We start from the raw sequence: 25,634 nt of genomic DNA, 5'->3' as shown, positions 1-25,634 counted from the left end.
TGAAAGAAAAAATATTGAAGGTTTTCAAAGTATTTGATGATGGTGATACAGGAAGCATAAAGATTTGAGGTAATTTAGCTTCTGATAAACCTGAGAAAATATTTGACCAAGCTGTCTGTGATGGGGATAGAGCAATAAATAAGGGGGAATTATTGAGAATGACAAACACACACACACACACACACACACACACACACACTCACACACAAAACAAAACAAACAAAAAACAACCTTCTTCTTTATCAATACAGGTACACTGTTATCTTTTTGGAAGGTTGTTTACTTCTTGGTTTTTTAAAAAATATTGTTTCTACAATTTAATCTCTGAAGGTATACTTCCATAATATTTGGCTTAAATATATAGATTAAATTCTGACTTTTGATTTCTAAACCACACTGTCACATGATTTTTTTTTTCTGTTAACATATTGTTAGACTACAGCATGTAGAAGCAAAAGTAAACAAAGTTGGTTTCCTTGAACTGTGAACTAAGACCAATAGAAATCCCAGTTGCTGTGAAAGAAGTCCCAACTTAGAATACTTACTCCTTTTTTAGGTTTAATAAACTGGGTCTTGCTATAAAGAGATTGAAATAAGAGAGGAAATAAGCCCTTTTTTACTTTATTATGTTTCCTTTTTACAACACCTGACAATCATTTCCATTTAAATCAGGTATTCAGTTCTGTAAAGTATAAAATAAAATTGCTTGGCAAGTGTATTATTTTCTCATTTTCTTCTAATTATATATATAACGCAGTATTTCTATCACCACATTTCCTTCTATATGACATTATACCAAGGGAAGAGGGAGAAAAGCAACATCTGTTCAATTCTCTGTCTGTGGGATGTGTGTTCTCAGCTGATCTGTAACAGCCAAGGAAATAGGTAGTTTATCTATTTTATAGCTGAAAAAATGAACCAATAGATAATAAACATTACCCAGATTCTGACTAGAGATTTGCAAAGTTTAAGCTTTTGCCCTGCACTCTGCTGCTTCTCTCATGATGCCTTTGAAGTTTAACTTCCTAATTTATTTTCAGTTCTGTCTCTCAGAATTTTTTATTTTTTTCTAAATTTTAATTTTGTCAACTTAACTCTCCTTTTCAAAAGAACTACACTCTTCTGGAATATGAACAATAAACTTGGAGCAAGAAGAAATTCTGTTCAAAATGTAACTTTTAAAGGCCACACCCAGCAAGTTTTTAAATATAGACTGAGGGTTTTTGTTTTTCTTTTGTTCTGTCAACATCTAAGAGTGTTTCTTTATTCTGTTGAGATTATGTGTTAATGGAGTATTCTTACCTGTTTTCACAGTACTTTAAAAAAAAAATTCCAGTATTGTTAACATATAGGGCTATATTAGTTTCATGTGTACAATACAGTGATTCAAAGTTTTTATTTTTTTAATTCTTTTATCTTTTTAAGTTTGTTTATTTTGAGAAAGAAAGAGTGAAAGTGGGGTAGGGACAGAGAAAGAGGAGAGAGAGAGAGAGAGAGAGAGGGAATCCCAAGCAGGCTTTGCACTGTCAGCACAGAGCCCAATGTGGGACTCGAACTTACAAAGTGTGAGATCATGACCTGAGCCGAAATCAAGAGTCTGACGCTTAACCAACTGAGCCACCCAGGTGCCCTTACAATGCAGTGATTCAATGATTCTATCCATCACTCAGTGCTCATCACAATAAATGCACTCTTAATCCCCCTCACCTATTTCATTCATCTGCCCTCTTTTATTCCTAATTGTGAAAATTTTCTTCTGGACAAAGGAAAAAAGTATATATTAAATGTGTGCCAGCCTCTCATTTTTAAGAAGGTTTTATATTTTTAAACTAGGTAATACATATGAAAAAAAGGAATTCAAAGAGTATCAAAAACTATATAGTGAAAAGTAACTCTCCCATCTCTGGTACACAATCCCTAGTGTTCCCCAAGACACTCACTTTTTTTTTAAACAATTTCTTATGTAACCTCCAGGCTATTCTATGTGTATGTAAGCACATATAATATTTAATACAGTCTTTTAAATATAATAAAATTCTTCTATACACACTAGCATCATACATTTTTTTATTTTTTAATATATCTCAGAATTCCACATTGATATAAAAAAAAACTACCTCATTGTAATGGCTATGTAACATTCCATTGAACAATATGCAACAGAAACCATATATTGTTCACAAAGCCTAAAATATTTGCTACTTGATTCTTTACAGAAAAAGTTTGCTAGGTTCTGTTTTTGCTACTATACTTTGAGTTAGAATTTAGTAACAAAGAAGTTAATACTAAAAGCCACTGAGGGGCACCTGGGTGGCCTAGTGGGTTAGACGTTCAACCTCAGTTCAGGTCATGATGTCACCATTTGTCAGTTTGAGCCCGAGTCAGGCTTTGTGCTGCTGACAGCTCACGGCCTGGAGCCTGCTTCAGATTCTGTCTCTCTCTCTCTCTCTCTCTGCCCCTCCCCTACTCATGCTCTGTGTCTCTCTACCTCTCAAGAAGAAATAAACATTTTTTAAAAATTAAAAAAAAAAAGTTGTTGAGATACTGTATTTAGAAATTTAAAACAGACTTATAAGCAACTCCTGGGTCAAGGAAGAAATCATAATGGAAGTTAATTAATAATTAGAACAGAATGATAGTGAAAACATTCTATATCAGAATTTGTGGGATAGAGCAAAAGTGACATTTTTAGTCTTATATAGACTCATAGTTAAAAAACAAAAACAAAAACAAGCACAAACAAAAATTAAAAACAAGTATCCCAAATAAGAGATTAGAAAGGAAATCAGAATAAATCCAAAGAGAATAAAGGAAGGATATATTAAATGTGAGAATGAATTGAAGAAGGAAATAATAAAAGCAGCAGTGTCCATTTTTTTGAAAAGGTCAGCAAAAATATATATTTTTTTTTTGTAAAATAGAGAAAGGATGTATGGATGTATTGAGTTCTTATTTGTGGTTTTTGCATTTTTCAGCTCTAGAATTTCTATTTGGTCCTTCATATCTGCCATGCCCCCCAACTCTCCTATTAACAAAAAATAATAATTGTCAGTTCTCTGCTGAGGTTTTCAATCTTCTGTTTACCTCCTTAAACACAATAAATATTATTTTAAAGCCTGGGCTGACAAGCCCAGTGTCAAAAGCCCTTGTGTGGCTATCTCTATTTTCTGCTGTTAACTACTGGTTCTCCTTCAAGTTTGCCTAATCTAAGTGCCTGATGATTCTTTAAGGTCTCTTGAACCTTTTATTTGAAAACAATGCAGAGGTAATTTGAGGCTATCATGTAACCTTCTACCGGAAAAGTGCCTAAAGACATTAACAGCAGGGATTGTCTTAATCCAATTTCAGGGATTGGAAGGACAGGTACAAAACTGGGCTACATTTCCCAGTAGGGCAAGTCTACCTCCCGTTTTGATGTACTCCAAGGGTAAAAGGCCCACAAGCTCTCAACCCAAATTGCTCCAGGGGGAATTTAAATGCCTCCCCTACCCAGAGCCAGCCACAGCAAATGTTTAACGGCATCAGAAGAGATGGAAACAAATGGGCATACTAGATAGGCTCCTAATTTGGTGCACACTCAAATCCATATACCTAAAATTTCTGACATTTAAAGCATTTAGAAGTGAGTTCTGACTGCAGGAAAGGTCAAATAAAGATCACTTTTGTCAGTGTCTCCAAGCACCTAATATAATCCTGTAATTAACTGGGACTCTCCCTCCTAAGAAACCCGTGGCCCCAGTGCTGCCTTTCAGCCCTTGACCTGCTATCTCACTGGTGTTTTCTTCTGCCTAGATTGTCTTCCCACTGATGTCCACGTGTTTCACTTCCCCAAACTGCCCCATCTTTTGTTTCAAACTTTTTTTTCCCCAACTACTTATGATAGCCTTGTCCTCAAGAGGAATTCGGGTAAATATGTTTCCCTTACCTCTAAACATTTGTGGAGATAGCTCAAGTTTAGATATTGTAGATTGTCGTTCCTGGAACCTGCCTGCCCTGCCCACCCTTATCTGGCTCTGCATCTCACTGTGAGGATGGTCTCCTAAGAGATTCCCTACGTATTTTACCACACCCAACATCCCTTTCCACAATAGCAATGGTTTTCCCCAGAATTGGATTACCTTTCCTTGTGGATACTTCTTGGAGAGTTCTAGGACAGGCTTATTTCTCTTAGGTTCCTGGATTAGCAGCCCTCTCTCTTGAATGACTCATTCTCTGTTTGAATATCCCTGCTCACCCTTCTTTTTCAAAAGATTTTGAGTTTGGTTTTATTCTCCTTGCTGTTTAATCAAATGGGAGCAATATTGTCTTTCCTCTGTCCAAGTTCCTGAGAGACTCTCACTCTGAACATCATCTGATGGCGATCCTTGCAAACACATGAGTATTTAGGCACATTAGCACAATCAGTACCGCAAATCTGACAGTTGAATCTTTAACTTCTTTTCCACAGAAACTGTGAGAATTTGCACCATGAATGCAAAAGAAAAATAAGTGGGCCTTTTGGTTTCTCAGTGGACAAAACAAGAAGTCATAGATGACTTACCAAATATATTTAAAACCAGATAAGTCTGCTTTTATATTTTTCCAAAGTGGCACGCCAAGAAAACAATCTAGAGTCCATATGTAAACTGTAGTGTTACTATCTGATGGCAAAATTACTCCCATTTGAGTATAGGGCTTCAAACAAGAAATAGCACTTAGAATTGATTGGAGGCTGAGGTGAGGGGGACAGAACTGGTTTTGTAAACTGTCAGACTTCTTCATTACTGTCATACTTCTAAACTTCTATAATAAATTTATACAGATTATATTTAAATCATGAAGGATTTTTAATAGAATAAAAAATGTAATTTTGCAACACTGACTAGTGAGCATTTTCATACTCAAAGCAAAATGTTTCCTTATTATTTTCTCTTTTTGGAACTTACTTTGTTAGATGGCTTTCTGACATCATTTGTTCCCTTTGTCTATTGTTTTTTATTATTTTAGTATGTTGTTTGAAACACATGAAAGCATATATGATCTCATTTTAATAAGATGAACATACATGAACCCATCTCCTGATCCCGAAACTAAAACATTTTTAATAAATTGTGTGCTTCTTCCTTGACAATCTCCCTGCTTTTCCATTCCCAGGAGTATCCACTGCTCTAACTTTGTGCTTATTCCCTTGGTTTACAAACACAAACACACACCATAGAAAGATGATAAGATAGATAGATGATATAGATAGATAGATAGATAGACAAAGAAACTAACAAGGAAATAAAGAAAAAAGAAAAGCTGATTAAAATATATTATTTTGGGGTGCTTAGCTGGCTCAGTCAGTAGAGCACATGACTCTCAATCTCAGGGTCATGAGTTCAAACCCTACATTAGGCATGGAGTCTACTTAAACAAATAAATCAAACATACTGTTTAGTTGTTTTTGAGCCCTAAAAATCTTGCCATATTTTAAGTGGTTTCTCAGTCTTACTTTTTTCACTGAACTTACTATTCCATTCTGTGAGTATTTATTCATTCTCTTGTCAGTGTGTATATATGTGTACGTATGTGTGTATGAATCTGTGTGTGTGTGTGTGTGTGTGTGTGTGTGTAAATACCTCTTTCATTCTCCATAGAGAAAGGAGTTGTTTGCAGATCTTTCCATTATAGACATGGCTGTTAACACCGTCTCTGTACAGATACCTTGGCACTTGTATACAAATGTGTATATACTTATAGCCATTCATAGAATAAAAAGTTTTCATAAGTTTGTAATAACATATAAAGATGGATAACATTAAAACAGAAGTAGGGCGCCTGGGTGGCTCAGTTGGTTAAGCATCTGACTTCAGCTCAGGTCATGATCTCATGGTTCATGAGGTTGAGCCCTGCATTGGGTGAGCATGAGCCCCACTTGGGGCGAGCTCAAGCGTTGCTTGGGGTGAACATGAAGCCCTCCTCAAGTGAGCCCTGCTTCTCTCTCAGTCTCCCTCTCTCTCTCTGTCCTCCCTCACTTGTGCCATCTCTCACTATATATATATATATATATATATATATATATATATGTATGTATATATATATATATATATATATAAAACAGAAACAGATTGACACCTGAATTAAATGCAAACCATAAGCCAGGAGGCCTGACCATTGTGCCTTATATATTTGCTTGAAGAGGGGTCACTAGCCAAATATACGAAGAAAAAGACATTGATGAAAAATATTAAAATAAAAAGTAAAACTGAAAGCCAGTGTTGTTATCTGGCAATATTTTCCAGACATGATATCTGAAAAACCAAATGGAAAATGAGGAGGCCTGAATTCTTTTTTTTTTTTTTTAATGTCTATTTTTGAGAGAGAGAGAGAGAGACAGTGTGAGCAGGGGAGGAGCAGAAAGAGAGGGAGATACAGAATCTGAAGCAGGTTCCAGGCTCTGAGCTGTCAGCACACAGCCCGATGTGGGGCTCAAACTCATGAACCATGAGATCATGACCTGAGCTAAAGTCAGACGCTTAGCTGACTGAGTGACCCAGGTATGCGGAGACCTGAATTCTAAGTAATACTAATTCACTGAGTGATTTCTGACTTCTCTGAGCATCAGTTTTCTCACGAGCAAAATGGTGATAAGACTTGCCTTGCCAGCGGCATGGGCTTTTGTGAGTGTAAATGATACAATACACTCATTTATTCATCGGACCCTCATTGAGGTCCTATGTTGGGTTTTAGCATTTTGCCACCTACTTCGGGAAAGCAAAAGACATATGAGAGAAATTGCTTTTTTTCCTCTCTGGAGTTGTCAAAGTAATATAGCAGAGATAATGCTGAAAATGACACAATCCTCTCTAAGTAGAAGGTTATATGATCATGGAGGTGGTGGTGCTTATCATGAAGATTATGTGAAACTTATAAAATTTACAAAAGTGAAAAACTGGAGGAAAAGTACTGAGAACCTCCCTGAAGAAGATCTTTGGAAGATTTCTCTCTTTTCTAGCCATACCAAAGGCACTCTGTAGACTTAATAAAAATGAGTATTTTCAGGGTACTTGGGTGGCTCAGCTGGTTAAGTGACTGACTTCGGCCTAGTCCCGATCTCGTGATCTGTGAGTTCAAGCCCCATGTCGGGCTCTGTGCTGACAGTTTAGAGCCTGGAACCTGCTTCAGATTCTGTGTCTACCTCTCTCTGCACCACCCTTCCCCCCCTCGCCCCCCCCTCCCCCGCTCATGCTCTGTCTCTCTCTCTCTCTCAAAGAATAAACATTAAAACAAAATCCTTTTAATAAAAAAAAAATAAAAATGAGTATTTTCATTGTTAATTTCAGTTGTCTGATAAAAGTTCAATATAAAGAGACTATGTATTTCATGATTGCCCACTGGTTCTAGAAACTTAGAGCCAGTGATAGACATATACCTTAGCTATAATTTGGGGTCTCATTTATCTGTCAGTTGTCCAAACTGCTTTGAGCTCAGAGTATCCCACCTCTCACCCCTGGCCCACTTTCCCTACCAATTTCTTACCAGTTAATCAGTTAACTTCTGAAGCAACGGATGCTGCTTCTCTACAACAAAGGACATTGTAGCCTTGCTAACAGATTTTGTTAAAACATAGAGTTACCACTCACAAATTGCTAGGAAAAAAGAGAGAGAGAGAGATAGACCTAGAGATGAAGCAGAATTAATTGTTAGCCTATCTTCCTAGTGAACTGGAAAGTGAAAATAGGCATGAAGACCCCAGTAAGAGGAGGGAGGGGTTGTTACTCTTCCCTTTTCCTGGGCCAGTGAGTAGTTTGGGTTTAGAAGCTTTTGAAGCCAGAAGGGCTGAAGTGAAGAGGGATACTTGCTCTCTAGATCAGAATAAGGATGTATTAAGAATTCAGCTGCGGTTTAGCTCACTTCTCTCTGCCTAGAATGCAGCAGGCATACCAGTAGGTTGTTAGAGAGAGTGCCCTTGCACAGGGTCAGTCATGGTTTAGAACACAGGATAGGGGCGCCTGGGTGGCGCAGTCGGTTAAGCGTCCGACTTCAGCCAGGTCACGATCTCGCGGTCCGTGAGTTCGAGCCCCGCGTCAGGCTCTGGGCTGATGGCTCGGAGCCTGGAGCCTGTTTCCGATTCTGTGTCTCCCTCTCTCTGCCCCTCCCCCGTTCATGCTATGTCTCTCTCTGTCCCAAAAATAAAAAATTAAAAAAAAAAAAAAAAAAAAAAAAAAAAGAACACAGGATAACAAATCCCCACCCTTGCAGCGCCCCACAGAGACCGTGAGCATAGATCTGTTGTCTCATCTTCTCTGGCAAGCTGGGTAGTTCTTTTACTAGTTTTGTATCAGAGGAGTTTCCTCCATCGGTATGAACATTGATAGGAGCTTTTTTTTTTTTTTTTTTTTGATAGAAGCAATTAAGTACAGGAAATACATAGAGCCTGCGCAGAATATTTATGCAACCCCATTACTGGGAAGAGGCACCAGACATGGCAAGGGAAGACCTGGGTTTGAGTCCCAGCTAGGCGACAAGACCCAGATGTGGGAGGAGATGAGTGGTTTTGGTGATGGCATAGCTACCATAGTGCATGTTTACTGTTCTTCTGCACTATCTCAATAAAACCTCTCAAGAGCCCTTTGACCATTATCGAATTCTTATTCTCATTCTCATTTTGTCTCAGTCTCACTCCGTAGTAGATAAGGAAGCAACGTCTGGTCAAATGGTTAAAAGCCTTTGGTTGGAGTTGGGTAGAACTGGTTTGAAAATCTTCACCTCTACAGCTTACTAGCCATGTGATCTTGGGTAAGGCCCTTAACTCCCCTGAGCCTCTGTTTCTTCAAAAAGAACAGAGGATAATTACAAAGCAGCACCTAACATTTGTTGAGCATTTATTAAATGTCAGGGCTGTCGAAAGTATATTACATGGATTAACTCAGATTTTCATAACTCTGCGTGATGAGTAAAATCATTATCCACATTTTACAGAGAGGAAACTGAGAGGGTAAGTAAGTTGTCCAAGTTTACGCAGATGGGAAATATGGAGCCAGAATCAAAACTCGTGGATAGTAATGCCATTTCACAGCATTATTGTGAGGTTAAATAATCTATTATACATACATAGAAGTAAATATATAAGGTTAGCACAAAAGATGGAAGGGGATGTAAATTAAATTACAGTTAACCCTTGAACAACACAGGGATTGGGGTATCGACACCCCCGTGTAGTCAAAAATCTACGCATAACTTTTGACTCCCCCAAAACTTAACTACTAATAGCCTACTGTTGACAGTAAGCCTTACCGATAACATAAAAGGTCGATTAACACATATTTTATATTATATCCTGTATTTCTTACAATAAAGAAAGCTGGAGAAAAGAAAAATGTTATTAAGAAAATCATAAGGATAAGGAAGAGAAAATACATTTATAGCATAGTACTGTATTTATGAAAGAAAATCTGCAGATAGGTGGACCTATACAGGTCAAACCTGTGTTGTTCAAGGGTCCACTGGGTACTGTGATAAGGTTCTTACATGATACATGAAGTGGTATAATAGTAACTCATGATAGACTGAAAAATCAAGAATGCATATTGTAATCCTTGGAACAATCACAAAAAATAAATTATAGAAGTATATCATATCATAACATATATAAACATAACATAAAATAAAAATATAAAAAGCCAATGGTGGAAATAAAATGAAATAATAGAAATGTGTGTTTGATACAAAAGAAAGCAGGAAAGAAAAGAACAAAGGAACAAAAAATAGGAAAAAATAGAAAACAAATAGGAAGATAGCAGATTTGAGCTTAACTATCAGTAATTACTCAATTGGATAAACACTAAAAAGACAGAGATCGTTAAACTGTATAAAAAAAAAAAAGCAATACCCAATTACATGCTGCTTAAAAAGACATACTTTAAATGTGAAGACAGATTGGACATGTCAAAAGTAAAAAAGATAAAAGAGCTAGTGTGGGGCGCCTGGGTGGCCCAGTCAGTTAAGGGACTGACTTCGGGCTCAGGTCATATTCTCTCAGTTCGTGAGTTTGAGCCCCACATCGGGCTCTGCTGATCGCTCAAAGCCTGGAGCCTGCTTAAGATTCTGTGTCTCCCTTTATCTCTCTGCCCCTCCCCTGCTCACGCTCTGTCTCTTTCTCTCTCAAAAATAAATAAACATTAAAAAAAATTTTTTAATAAATAAATAAATAAATAAATAAGAGAGCTAGTGTGGATAATATCAAAGTAGATTTCAAGGATTACCAAAAAAGGATTACCAAAATGAAATACAGAAATTTTATCATGATAAAAGACTCAATTTATCAAGAACACATAACAATTCCAAATGAGTATGCATCTAATAATAGAGCTTCAAAAAACATGAAGCAAAAATGCACAGAACTAAAGGCAGAAATAGACAAATCTGTGATTGTAGTTGGATGTTACTCTTTGTATACTCTGTAATCTTCTGTAATCTTTGTAACTGATAAAATATGCAGGCCAAAGAAAAAGGCAATAGAGATATGGAAAATTTGAACAATATTATCAATGAACCAGATCTAACTGGTTCTATTTTAATTATGAGGCACTATATACAATAATTGCAAAATATACATTCTTCCAAATACACATGGAGTATTCATCAATATAAGGCCCTATATTGGGTCACAAAGCAAGTGTCAATAAATTTCGAAGAATAATATGTGCAAGTAATTATTAAAGTAAGAGTGAAGGCTAGTTATTTGTCTCATGATCTGTGGTTCTGTGAATTCTCCTACTCTGACATAAGAAATTTTCTAGCATCTTCTTCCCAGTCTAGCAATATTATTTGCTTGTTAGGTTTTCAGACATCTAAGTTCAGGACTCAGTTCTTTAATCCCCTAAACAATGGAGTTATTTTTAGTTTTTATTATTATTTCTTTAAATTCCAGAGGAGTTAACATACAGTTTTATATTAGTTTCAGGTATACAATAGAGTGATTCAACATTTCCAGGGGCTCATCACAACAAATGTACTCCTTAATCCCCATCACCTATTTCTCCCATTCCTCCACCCCACTCCCCTCTGGTAACTATCAATTTGTTCCCTATGGTTAAGAGTCTGTTACTTGGTTTGTCTTTTTTCTTTGTTGTTCATTTGCTTTATTTCTTAAATTCCACATCTGAGTAAAGTCATATGGTATTTGTCTTTCTCTGACTTTTTTCACTTAGTATTATACCTTTTAGATCCATTCATGTTGTTGTAAATGGCAAGAACTCATTCTTTTTATGGCTGAGTAAAATTCCATTGTATATATACACCACATCTTCTTTATCCATTCGCCTATCGATTGACATTTGGGCTTCTTCCACAATTTGGTTATTGTAAATAATGCCACAATAAACCTAGGGGTGCATATATATTTTTCAGTTAATGTTTTTGTATTCTTTGGTTAAATACCTAGCAGTGGCATTACTGGATCATATGGTAGTTCTATGTTTAATTTTTTGAGGAACTGAACAATGGAGTTATTTAATTAGAAATAATGATAAGAGCTTGAATTTAGTCTCCTTTTTCCTGTGTTCTGAAGCTCTCTATTCTCAGAAAATGCAATCTTCCATCTGAAGCTTGGCACCATATGATTTAGACTCCAGAACATCTGTTGCTTAAGATTCTCTAAAATAATCTCAGTTACCACTGAGCACAATGAACTTCTGCAAAAGACTTCATCGATCAAGAATCTTTTCTTTAGAGCCCTTGTTAGTCAGTTCACTTCTGGGGTTGAAGGAAACGTTAATGTCCACCTTGAAAAAGATGTTCTGTGTATGTGCGTTTGTATTAGGTATAAATGTCTTAAGAAATACTTGGACCTTAAATAAGGCTTTAAAAATACATTATAGGAGGAACTCCTAAACTTGGGTCTGTTGGCTCTACTTGGAGCCTACATGGGGCTCGAACTCACAACCCCGAGATCAAGAGTTGCATGCTCTATGGACTGAGCCTGGCTGAAGAAGTGCTAAACAGCAAAACTTGCTTCTACTCAATACTTTTTCTGGGTTCATTTATTAATATTTTGCAGAATAAAACTCTGGAGACACCAGTGGGAAAATACCTGCTTAGAAAGTTCACTTATTTTTCCTTCCATTTCAAATACATACCAAGCTAGAAGTATCTGCTGGGTGCTATGGAAACTGCCATGGTGACTGAGAACCTTGGTCAAATGGAACCTAATCGCAGACACAAACCTCCAGCATGGCGGTTGAGAGCATGTTCATGATGTCAGCTGGGCCCAAATCTAGACCCAGCCCAGCCCATCTCTCAGTAGCAATTGGACCTTAGGAAAAATCACAAAATGTCTTTGAGCCTCGGTTTAGATTCCTCATCTGTAAAATGGGGCTAAGCAGGCAACTACTATCATGTATGATTTTTAGATTCTTTTGAAATATATACATATATATGTGTGTGTGTTCTAGCTCTACATTTGGGTTCATCTGAACCCTCCCTCCTACCTTCTAACTTTGCCTCTCAGCCCCCAGTCTCATTCTGCTTGAGCCCCCATGGCTTTCATTTCTAAGGTTCTTTGCACCTGTTGTTTATTCCGCCAGGAAGTACTTTATATCCCTGCATTTCTTTTGCTCACTCTTTCTTATTGTTAGATTTCAGCTCTCACACGTTCCCTCCCCAGAGGATTTTCATGATCATTCATCACAACTACATACTCTTTCTATACCCTTTCTCTTATCGTTTTCTTAGTATTTATTATCTAATACATGTCTAGTTTGTTTTTTTTTTTAAATCATTTCTCATTATAACTTGCTCAGGGCTATATTCCACGGACACAGGACAGTGTCCAGCAGAGAAAAAAGCTCAGAAATATATACTTGTTAAAAAAATAAATCAAATGGAACAAAATGGCGCAAAAGGGCATACACATGGAAATGGTACAGATTAAAACCTCATCAACATTAGTGATTACAGTTTTATACACTTGTTATTATAACATCTACATTTCTGAAGAGGAGATGTGTGTTTACATTTGCATAACAAATTGAGTAAAAAAAGTAGATGGTCTAGAACAATGGTCCCATATCAAAGGTGAGTTCAGATTCCAACCATGCAAAACAGAAAATCTCTCCACCCAAAAGGTTTACCAAAAATTCTTAGGTGGTTTTCCCCCTGGCGAAATGTGATATCTGTTATAATGGCAGAAGGTTACAGTTAGGGAAGGGTGATGCAGACACGTGCTTCAGAGGGGAAAGTTATTTCTGCCTGGTACACGTGGATGCTAGATCAGACTCTGATAGGTAAAATGGAATGGGTAACTGGGCACATGAATGGACTGGGAAGCAAGCATTATAGGTGGAGGAGCACCCCATGATTTCCACCAAAGCCACCCAAACCCATCTCCAATAGAACTTCTGGCTAAATGAGAGAACTGGACCTCTGTGCAGATCAGGAGCTTCAAGTGTATCCTGGATCACCGGATCACCACCAAGGAGCTGTCCCTGACCTTTTTGGAGGCCCTACTGGATTTAGGTATGGAGAGAAGGCTACAACCTGAATTTCATTTCCTTCTCCTAAATGAATGGTGATAAATAAAGCTAAGGTTAGAATGAGGAGCCTTGAATGCCAGGGCAAGAGACTATGCCTTTAAGATCTCTAAGTAAGGCAATCAGTATGAGTGAAGTGGTTTGAGAGGAAAGAGACCACTTTGGGAAGGCCAGAGTGAAAGTTGTTTATAGTCCAGGCAAGACAGGTAATACAGGGTCTAGAATCAGGGGGGACACAAAAGGAATAAAAAAAGGATGGACGAGAGTTGTGCAGGTCAGAGATTTCCAGTGGGGCTACAGGGGGCCAGAGGAGACTCAATTTATGCTGGCGGAAGATTCACGGGGTTTGTTCAAATGCTTTCAGTCCATGGGATATGAACTTTTATGTGTCTCTTCAAAATAATAGCCTCTGGCCTATAATGAAATAGAAATCATGAGGACACTGTATCTTTTAAAAAAATCCCCTTTTGTAGCACTTCCTTAAAAACAGCTATTTAATGCAACTCTGCCAGTGAGTTCTTGACAGTCCTGTCTTAGGATTCCGATATTAATGAAACATCTTTGCAAAGGGTTGAAGTGTCTTCCTGGTAAGTATTTAGCTTCTGTGTTTCAAAATACCTTGTGAAAACTTAAATTTCTCCTAAATTTCTCCAAAACTTAAATTTGACCTAATGTTTCTCATTGACTGTTCTGATATAAGAAATATCAAGCAATTGCATTGATCGATAACGTTTTCAAGCTTTTTTCTTCCCTTTTGGTTTGCTACTTTAAATTTAGTTGTAATAGTTGTGATAATTTTGTGGAGTATTTTTGCCAAAGTCATACAACACTCATGTATTTGCTTTGGTGCTTATGAGTTGAGGCATAATTAATTGAAAGTCATTTACTGGTCTTTAAAAATACATATATTGATAATATTTACTAGGAACCATAACCCAGTGATTTATGGATTTTTTTTTGTTTTTGTTTTTGTTTTTGTTAAATTGTTCAGCATTTCCCACATTGGGAAGCTGTCTTTTTTTCCAGCTTTATTGAGATATAATTGACATATAAGATTTTATAAATTTAAAGTGTAAAATGTGATTATTTGACATACATGTATATTATGAAATGATTACCATAAGATTAGTTAACATTTCCATCACCTCATATAATTACCTTTTTTATCACTTTTCTTCTCATGTTTTCTTTTAACTGACATGATATAGTGATTTCAAAGAGCTGAATAGAATTCCAATGTTTGACATATTATATGGATGTAATTATTATATTGATACATGTATATAATAATAGTGTTAGATTATATTATCTCTTTGTATTCTTCACTGTTAATGAGTAAGTTCACTATGTTTGCAGGGTAAATATTAACAACTTGTATAAACAGTTGCTTGTGCTAAATGAAATGATAAGCAATGTTGGACCCACCACATACTCTATCTTGTTATGTAGATTTGTTTGTTTGTGTTTAGTTCTATAGAATTTAAACTTAAAAAGAACATTTAATGTGGGTCTGTGTGATCATTGTTTATTTAAAACAAAATCTAACTTACAGGGATAGGAAAGTAGACCATGCACAGTTCCTATTCTACCATTTTAGAAAGTCGTTGGATGGGTTTCATAGGGTAAATTTTATTTGCTTTTTTCCATTTTTTAACATTTATTTATTTTTGAGAGAGACACACACAGAGCATAAGTGGGGGAGGGGCAGAGAGAGAAGAAACAACCTCAAGCAGGCTCTAGCACAGAGCCCGAACTCTACGACTCTGAGATCAGGATCTGAGCCATGATCTTGATCTGAGTCGGACGCTTAACCCACTGGGCCACCCAGGCACCCCAGGGTAAATTTTATTTGTAATGTAGGTCCACAGTTTGTGAGCTAAAAAGCCTATCATTCACCAGATTTTCATTAGGCTGACACCAGAAAGATCTAAAAACAATAACAACACTGTTATAAATGGACACCTATGCTAAGATAATGTATACACTTTAACTCTTAAAAGAATTTTGAAATATTGAAATAGTTAAATATTGAGTTTTTTCCTATTGTCTTGTAAGTTAAGCAATTTAGGTAATTAACTTTATTTAGCTATTTTAACATTTAAAACGTTTTGTAATGATAGAAGAGCAAAAAAAAAGTTTGTAGGAAATTTTGTTCAGAATTAAATTAAAAAGAATTTAGATGGTACTTTTGGTTTACATTAGGTATTTTCAGGAAATATTTTGAGTAAGATCCTTTAATTCAGAGGCAGATGAAATAGAGACACTATTAATTTTGCTTTTTACTTATTAATCTTTTTCAGAATCGTAAACTCATTAATGAAGCATGGTAAGTTGGCATTTTAAAATCTTTGGGTGATTTGGAGGATGAACATCCTCCATTTGGAAACTAAAATATATGGTTCAGATTATAAGGGCGTGAAATGGTTTGCAAGACAGTTTAATTTTAGGTCTTAGAGACATGTTTTTGAAATTAAGAGCATTCCATTTTTTTATTATTATTTTTAATGTTCATTTTTTTGAGAGAGAGACAGAGCACGAGCAGGGGAGGGATAGAGAGAGGGAGACACAGAATCTGAAGCAGGCTCCTGTCAACACAGAGCCCTATGCAGGGCTCAAACCCACGAACCATGAGGTCATGACCTGAGCCAAAGTCTGACGAAGAGCATTCCATTTTTAAGCAGCAATTCAGATTTTTTCATTAAAGATACATGCTGATCCCTTTTTCCAAATCAGTCTTATGCTATACAACTCTTTACTAAAATTTTACAAGAATGTTAAATACTATACTATAGAATGAATACTGTTCTCTAAATACTATATGTTATAGAGCAGTGGATCTCAACCAGGGTTGATTTTGTCTCCCAGGGTATATTTGGTGATTTCTGAGACATTTTTTTATTGTCACAACTATGAGGATGTTAACTGGCATCTAGTGGGTAGAAGCCAGGGATGCTGCTCAATATCCTACAATACATAGGATAGCCTCCCCCACCCCCCCCCCCCACAGCAAAGACTTAGCCAACCTAACATGTCAATAGTGCTGTGGGTGAGAAACTCTACTTTATAACAGAAAAATTAAGTTCAATTGATAATTTCAAAACTCGAGAGTTCTGCCATTTTTCTAGCAGGCCTGTGTTGAACAAGACAAGCTGGGTCAAGCCTTTGAAGATGCTTTTGAGGTCCTGAGGCAACATTCAACCGGAGATCTTCCGTACTCCCCAGGTAAAGATGTCAGTCCCCTTCTTTCACTGGGATATCATCAAATGGCTTGTTAGTCAGACACAAATAATAATTACCAGAACAGAGAAGACCATTTTTACCTAGTGCATCTAGGATTAATTCTAAGGCAGAAAGCTTCCAGGGTTACCTAGCCTAAGTAAATTTATTTATTTAATTTATTTATTTATTTATTTTTTAACGTTTTATATATTTTTGAGACAGAGAGAGACACAGCATGAACAGGGGAGGGGCAGAGAGAGAGGGAGACACAGAATCAGAAGCAAGCTCCAGGCTCTGAGCTCACAGACTGTGAGATCGTGACCTGAGCTGAAGTCAGACGCTCAACCGACTGAGCCACCCAGGCGCCCCGTAAATTTAAAGTGTCATATATAAAAATGTAACGAATGACATTCCACATAGAAATACTAGCACATATAATTATTTGCTATTAAAAATATCTGGTTGATATTTATCTAATTGATAATTTTAACTGTTCAGAGTGGGTTTTTCAGTTATTCTAATTTATCTTATAGACTTTCCATGCAAGAGATATTATAATTAGGAGAATAAATATTCTTTTATTCTTCCTCACCCATTGCCCTCTAGACTATAGAAAGATGGTGTAGGTGAGATACAGGTATTTTGCCTACCGAGTTTATACAGGGTGTTGCGGGCAGTACCAGGATAAGAGATCATGGATCGCTACTTGCAAGGAACACATACTCTACTAAGGGAAAATGGGACATGTAAAAAGAGATCTCTGATACCAGCACAATGCAATAAATGTAAAGAAATGCAAAGTGAGATGAACATAAGGGAAGGGAAGCAAAAATTATACAAAAACAGGGAGGGAGACAAAACATAAGAGACTCTTAAACATGGAGAACAAACAGAGGATTACTGGAGGGGTTGTGGGAGGGGCGATGGGCTAAATGGTAAGGGACATTAAGGAATCTACTCCTGAAATCATTGTTGCACTATATGCTAACTAACTTGGATGTAAATTAAAAAAATAAATAAATTAAATTTTAAAAAAGAAATGCAAAGTGATAGAAAACACATGATAGAGCAATCACACATAAGCATATATGCATACGTGCACATGTGTGTAATCATAAACTTTGACTTTTTCAGTTTCTGTCTCTGTTTTTAAATTAGATTACAAAAATTACCTGGCGTTCATCAACCACTGCTCTCATATCAGAGGGAATTCCAACTGCTATGGTATGCTGCCTGCAGAGGAACCTGTCTATAATTGGAGAACAGTAATAGTGAGTACATGTACCAGGAGACCACCCCCCAGTAACAGGCAAATTCCCTATTCAGTCCTGCCTTTCACTTGGTGTATGCTAGCTGAAACCCAGCTTAGAGGGAGCAGAGACTGTGAGAACATTCACAGCCATCAGTGGTGTGAACCTGAGAGTCAACATGGGGTGAGCCTCAGCCGTGCTGTCAAGAAGGAAACTGTCCTCCATCATTGCTCTTCACCCAGCATCAGAGGGTGCGAATGACTTCTATAAAGGTGTATTTTTAGGGTTCTCACATTACTGCTACTCTTTAGTCCATCTGGAAAATTGCAAAAAGCCATGGTTCCCCTATATGCCATAGGGCAAAGCCCAAACTTACTCTACACTGGTTTTACCTACAGTCTTCTATCGACCTCCACTATTTTCTAAAGGAATTTTCATTTTTTAAATTATTTTTTTTTAAGTTATTTATTTTGAGGGAGAGAAAGAGCACAAGCAGGGCAGGGGCAGAAAGAGAGGGAGAGAGAGAATCCCAAGCAGGCTCCATGCTGCCGGCATGGAGCCCAATGCAGGGCTCAAACCCAGGAACCATGAGATCATGACCTGAGAGGAAACCAAGAGTCGGACACTTAATCAACTGAACCACCCAGGCACCCTGACACCTTCTCTATTTTCCTTCCCAAGCTTAGAGCTAGTTACATGTTTTGGATCAACTCATGGATATTGTAGTAGTGTGCCCTGCAAATGAAGTGTCCCCATCATCGATTTCTCCATTCATGTGTTCTTTTGTGTTGTTTTCTTAATGCCAGCAGTCTTAATGTGGTAGGGTGTAAATACGACATGGTTTTCTTTTTTTTCCCCCCAGTCATTCCCTTCAACCATGCTGTATAGCAGATGTCCTTTTTCTTACCTTTGTAAGTTGTCAGGGCCTCTCCATATGACATTTCTTTGAAGAGGGAGTTTGAATTAACCTGAGGAGACCTATATATCCTTGCCGTATGTAATAGTAACACCTCAGGCTGCTTCCACCTGTCCCCTCTCTTGGCTCTGCCCTCCCTTGGCTGACATCTTTCTCTCTGTGTCTCTTGCCCAGCATCCAACAGAGGAATGGAAAGCCCATCTTCCCTTTTTTGTGGGCACTTCAATTTCTACTAATAATTCTTTTAAATTTTTCTTTCTGGCTGGGCATTTTTAGGGAGAAGGAAGGAAGGAACACCCTCTTTTTTCTCATAAGGAGGGGATGATATGAAAGTCCCCACAAAGCCAAAGATTACTTTACATCCCTTGGTCCTCTCTTTATGTGGGTTTGAGGCTAGTTCTGCCCTGGGAGATAACTGGCTGCAATTGAGAATAGTGCTTGTTAGAATTTGGGAGATTCTTAGCAGTCTTTTTGTCCCCAGCTTTTAACTTTAGCCATCAACTGGGGGCCACATGGAAAGTCCCGCTTAACATCTGCTGCATTATTTATATAGAACAGTGCTGCGGACCTCTATTTTGAAGGAAATATTCATCAATCTCTGCCAAACATCCCTGAAAACCAGCTGGTACAGCCTAGTGTTCTCCATCAAAAGGGAGGAAAAGGTATGTGGATCCATTACTCCTTTTATAAGTAAAAGAACCAAATCTTCAAAGCAGCTTTAAAGGGATTTCATATCTGAGTTTAGAATTGCATTTGCAAAATATTCTCGTATTGTGATTAAGAAGAATTCACATCTGACGGACTGAACCACTCAAAGCCATTCACCTTGGATGAGGCTTCCTATTGTTTCATAGAAATGTTATGAAGCTGCACTGTGTTGCTTTACTCAAATAAATCTGCATTCGAGAATAATGTGTATATGTTTGGAGTATAGAAGGAGGAACTTTTCCATAAGTTCTTTTAGCAATCTTATTCTAATTGTAAAGGCCTTGGTGTAAAAGTTGTCTTCTCTGTTAAGTTTTCTGCAAATGAAGTTCCATAATAATTCAATATTTCATAAATTTGAAATCTTGATTTCATAAATTTAAGACAATGATGATCTCACCTAACAGATGGGCAAAGTGTTAAAGCAGGATAGTAGCCGCTGACATGTGCACATGTGCTTTTGGAGGCAGTGTAGATTGACTGGTACAAAGTTTTGTAAGGTAATTTGGCACTATCAAAAATTTAAGTGTTCATATCTTTTGACTCTTAGGGACTATGTAACTCAGTGATTGAGTGTGAACTATGGGTTAATTGTATGAGCCTGGGAAAATCACTCAACCTTTTGTACCACAGTTTCCTCATTCAAAAGGCAAATAATGGTAATTGTACAAATAAATCATAAGATTTCTGTAAAAATCAAATGAAAGCCTATGTAAAGCATTATGCTCATAGCCTGGCACTGGATAATTTCTCAAGATACCATAGGGGTGTGTGTGTGTGTGTGTGTGTGTGTGTTGTTATAGTAAAAGAATGGAACTTACCCACTGCATTTGTCTGTGTATAAGGAACAGAGATGTGTAAGATGCACTATAATTTTATGATGAAATTTTTAAAAAATGGTTTATCATAGTTACTAAATTATTTTAAATGAGCTTTTTTGGGGAAAACAAGTTTTGTTTCTATATCTCCATCCTAGAATACTGTACACTGTATCCTAGAATAAAATTCTAAATATTCAGTTATAATCTAATCCAGCAAAGAATAATGCATAAAATCACACAGAGAAAATAAATCTGTATCACTGAATATTGGTACTGGATATTGAACTATGATGGTAATTTAATATAAGGAGAATTACACTTCTACTTCTGTCCAGGTGTTTAGCTAGTCACTATTATTTTTTTAAACTAACTCATTCCAGGGTGTAAAGCCTATGTCTTTCCACTGATGCTTTATGTTGTGGAGCTTTGCCATTATGGGACATATTACTCACCATCTTCTGTTTTTCAAGTTTCATCTTCCACTTGAAATAGGGATACATTTGAAACAGAATGAAATTTCAAAATAATCTGGGCATTTATCATCCAGAGAAACATAGTACATGCATAAAACAGAACACATAGCTTTTAAAAGGCATGCAGGCACATCATATATGTTGATAAAGAACTTTAGAGTACATTCTTTTGTCTTAATCCCATTTAATTCCATAATTTAAAAGTAACAATGCACATGATTAAAAGTAGAAAGGATTCAGAAATACATAAAGAATAAGTAGAAGTGTTCCTTCTTTCTTCCCATGCTATATCCTGGGAAGTAGCCATTTGTCAACAGTTGGGTATTTTACCCATCTGTAGCTAATTTCTATATTCTCTGATATAATTTAAGGTATATAACATTGGAAAAGAGCATATTACTTTGATACCACTTGTATTTTTAAAGGGTATACATATGTTTATATTCAAAAATTTTTTTTGAATTTAAAAACTGTAGGATAGACTGGAATTTTACTTTCATTTTGTGCTTTTTTTTTTCACTTTGTGCTTCTGATTGAATCTTTTACTGTGAGCACATAATACTTAAAAAAAATTTTTTTTTAATGTTTATTTATTTTCGAGAGAGACAGAGACAGAATGTGAGTGGGTTAGGGGCAGGGAGAGAGGGAGACACAGAATCTGAAGCAGGCTCCAGGCTCTGAGCTGTCAGCACAGAGCCGACGTGGGGCTCGAACTCACAAGCTGTGATATCATGACCTGAGCTGAAGTCGGATGCTCAACCGACTGAGCCACCCATGTGCCCCCACAAAATACTTTTTTAACAAAAATTTGAACATTTGTTTTTCAAAATTGAAAACAAATTTTAAAAGATGAGCATCCATTATCATGGATTTGACCATCAGATAAGGGACAGAGTTTGTTTAAGGCTGTGACTTTAATTCATGATGTGTTTTTTGGTAAGTCCCTTTCATTTCTCAATTTGTAAATTCAAGATAATATAACTCAAAAAGATAATCTTAAAAACCTTTGAGGTTTTGGGTTGAATGATGACTGATATAAGAGTATTACTCCCGAGAGACTGTTCAAAGCAGTTTTGGTATCCACTATTCAACTCTATCTAGAGGAAAAGGAAATTTGACCATAGCTATCTCAGCTACTGACAGATCTGGTGAAGCATGGTATTTACAGGCCAACTCAGAAGCCACAACATGGGCTGTCCCCTTTGTTCTCTCATAGGCCAAAGAAATCCAATCAACAGAACAAAAATCACAACGACAAATCTTCTTAAAGTTTCCTATCTAGAAATTCTAAAATATAAAGGGCTGTGTTCCTAAAGGGACAAAAACTCTCACTGTACCATGTTATTTCACAGCAACAAAAAACATCACAATGCCCATTGTCATTGCTCATAAATGATGTCCAAATGTCATAAAGATATTTTGGCATTTTCTTTATTTTTCAAGCAACTGTGCACACCCAGAGTTGTTTTTTTTTTAACTAAGTCTTTGTTATTAATGTCACTAATGTTACTTTATATTTGAATATTGTTTTGCATTTTACAAAATACATTCACATTCCTTACCTCATTTGACTTACTTCATTTGAATAAAGCCCTTTCAAATGATTTGCTTTCTGAAAAGGGCTTCTGAGGCTTCTCTTTAAAACCACTAAATTTTGCTCAGTTTTGTTGTTCTAAAGAAAGTTTAGCATATGACATAAAACCAGTAGTCAAGATTTAGCTGAAGAAAGACCACATGACAGATGAGAGACTTGGGTCAAGTTCCAGCCTTCCCTTTTCTAGTAAAGGACAATATAAAATTTTTTTACAATATCTCTAACAAAGAAAGGTCCAATTAAAAACTTCAATAAGCCAAACAGACCTTTGACTTTCAAGACTCAGTGCGGCTTTGAATTTTATAGTCACTCAACAAACGTTTCCTGAGTATGTTCTTTGTGCATAGCCATGGTGAAGTATGATATTTGTTCTCCATTTTAGGCAGGAAGAAGCTTCGACTGTTCGAATACCTTCATGAATCCCTGTGTAATCCTGAGATGGCATCTTGTATTCAGTGGGTAGATAAAACCAAAGGCATCTTTCAGTTTATGTCAAAAAACAAAGAAAAACTTGCCCAACTTTGGGGGAAAAGAAAAGGTAACCGGAAGACCATGACTTACCAGAAAATGGCCAGAGCACTGAGGAATTATGGAAGAACTGGGGAAATCACGAAAATCCGGAGAAAACTAACTTACCAGTTCAGTGAAGCTATTCTCCAAAGACTCTCGCCATCTTATTTCTTAGAAAAAGAGATCTTCTACTCACCCTATGTTCAGCCAGAGCAAGGGTTTCTCAGCCTCAGTAACTGGAATGCAAATTATAATTGTACATATGCTGATTACCATGAGTTAAGCCACCCTGACTGCTAAGTTTTCTCTTACATTTCATGATTTCCTGACATCCCTACCAACCTGAAATCCCTACCAATTTCAGGATTTTTCTCTTAAAGCAAACACTGAAAAGGAAGAAACAATTAACTTCATTGTTTCTTTTAAATAACATATAATCTCTACAGTCATGATGAAAAAAAAATCTGCCAGTAAACAGATTTAAGTTTAAATGACCAAGTCCTATTTGAAAGCATAGACTAAATGTCCTTGCTCTTACTTTTGTCTATGCAATTCTTCTAGATAAACAATGCTGGTAGAGATGATTTGACTCATTGATTTAAACATTGTTTTCCTGTCATACACTCAAGCCAAAAAAAAATCACTTGTAATATATATCTGATGGCTTTAGTGACAAAATAAAATAATTGCATATAATAGTCTTCATGCTAAACTATACTCATGACTTTAAAAACTATATATTTTTTCTGCACTTCAGACTTTATGTGGCACTAAAGAAATGATCTAAGGATCTAAGGAAACTGCCACCTACCTTAATGATAGTAGAACACCAAAGCTTACACTTCCCACAAATCGTTTCCTGGCGTTTCTCCCCTAGGGTAGATCCAGGAGCTAACATTTCTTGTTATCCTGCCGCTCAGCCACAAGGAGGTGATCTTGCCTTGTCATCTTTCTGGATCAACTTTGAAACACGACCTCCTCTTTGAATTAGCCCAGCTAAGACCCGACTGGAACAATTGGACAAAAAGAAAAGAAAAAAAAAAAAAGACTTGTTAAAGAATAGAGACTAGCAAATAAATACAGGGAGGAACGAGGATTTAGAAAGTCTGACTTGAAAGCTATGGTATATTCTCAAGATCCCATCAGTAATGAAGAAGAAAGAAACGCTGGGAAGAAACCCTGTTTCTTACTTCCTGCTTGGCAGGTTCATACATACCCATCTGTATTTCCACAACATAGGAGACCTTCCTAGACTACTTGGGCCACCTTCAGTCCAAGCCAACAGGGCCCAGCTGGCTGGCCAAGAGCTTCCAGAAGCCTACCCTATTTGATTTGCAGATTTTCCCTTTTTCTTTGTGTCCTCCTGGTGCCTTTCATCCCTCAGGGATTAAGAACATGGCAGACCCAGAGTGACTAAATGAAGGCTAACGATATTGGCCATCTCCACGTGTAGTCTGGGCTTCTGTTATAGACTGAATGTTTGTGTCCTCCGAAAAATCGTATGTTGAAACCTAATCCCCAGTGTGATGGTATTTGGAGGCGGGTGTTTGAAAGGTAATTAGGTCAGAGGGTGGAGCACTCAGGAATGGGATTGGTGCCTTATAAAAGAGATTCAGAGAGCTCCCTTGCCCCTGCAGCCTTATGAAGACACAACAAGAAATGGCCTCCCATGAACCAGGAAGCAGGCTTTCACCAGACACTGAATGTGCTGGTGCCTTGATCTTGGACTTCCCAGCTTCCTGAACTGTGAGAAATAAATTTCTGTTGTTTGTAAGCCGCCCAATTTATGGTATTCTGTTATAGCAACCCAAATGGACTACAACAGTTTCAATCAGTGTTAACCTTAAAGGTAGGATCCAGCATTTATGCTCTTTCTCCTACAAAGAAATATGCTCTATAAATTAATACAAAACATAAATTTTACCAGAGATTGCAAAGAGGAAATGGTGAAGAGGTTTTACTATACAGATCATTCAGTCAACAACTTACTAAAATCTCATCAACATTTTACTTCTCTCTATAGCCCCTCCTACACCCAATGCCAGCTTGAGGGGTTCATCTTGACAATTCTCCCCCAGAAGTCCCCAGTCAGCTCCAACTGTGTTTTGTACTGTTCTACAAACTAGCTTTCTCTTGGGCAGAAACCCGGGTTCTGCCTTTTACCCAAAGTGGGCTGACCAAAGGCCATTTTTACAAGTAGGTCCTTATGAAGACATGCTCATTCCAGTTGCTCAAAGACTAAAACCTCTATATATTGTGTGAAATGTGCCCTATTTCAAACAAAGTGTTACTCCCTACCATCACCGAAGGACAGGGTAGAGATACTTGTTAGGCTCCATTCGTTCGCCTTCATTTCCGGGTATATGGTATCCCATCCTTTATCTTATCACTGTCAGCTGGCTGAAAGGCTCAGTTAAATTCTCCAGTGAGAAGGTATCCAGTGCTAAGTGAAACAGACATGGCTTTCTCTGTCATGAAGCTTCATTTCTATTAATATTTAATTATAGATTTATAAGTTCTATTAATATTTAATCAAAACTTACCTAAAGGCTGACTGATGAATAATTTATTGGTTGATTTGGCACACATATATTTGTAAAGTGTGTAAAGTGCATTAATGTGGCAGCATTAATTATATTTTACCTGCATAGAT

The 25,634-nt window shown here is 37.0% G+C and overlaps 1 protein-coding gene across 2 annotated transcripts; it reads left to right on the top strand.

Annotated features, from left to right (window-relative positions):
- Positions 1–13,961: 13,961 nt before the first annotated feature.
- On the top strand, positions 13,962–24,758 carry SPIC (Spi-C transcription factor). 2 transcript variants are annotated; one of them, XM_058741639.1, is made up of 6 exons: positions 13,962–14,080; positions 15,794–15,819; positions 16,622–16,715; positions 17,871–17,983; positions 19,432–19,540; positions 22,854–24,758. In XM_058741639.1, exons 2-6 carry the CDS (start codon positions 15,817–15,819, stop codon positions 23,279–23,281), a joined length of 747 nt encoding a protein of 248 aa, XP_058597622.1. In that variant the 5' UTR covers positions 13,962–14,080; positions 15,794–15,816; the 3' UTR covers positions 23,282–24,758. The 2 variants fall into 2 exon arrangements, with proteins under 2 accessions (XP_058597622.1, XP_058597621.1); XM_058741638.1 differs by having other exon boundaries at positions 13,967–14,080; positions 16,619–16,715.
- The last annotated feature ends 876 nt before the right edge of the window (positions 24,759–25,634 follow it).

The sequence above is a fragment of the Neofelis nebulosa genome, chromosome 8 (assembly GCF_028018385.1).
Source record: "Neofelis nebulosa isolate mNeoNeb1 chromosome 8, mNeoNeb1.pri, whole genome shotgun sequence".
Classification (NCBI taxonomy): Eukaryota; Metazoa; Chordata; class Mammalia; order Carnivora; family Felidae; genus Neofelis; species Neofelis nebulosa.
The sequence above is the reverse complement of the archived record's forward strand: the minus strand, read 5'-3'. Positions and strand labels throughout refer to the sequence as shown.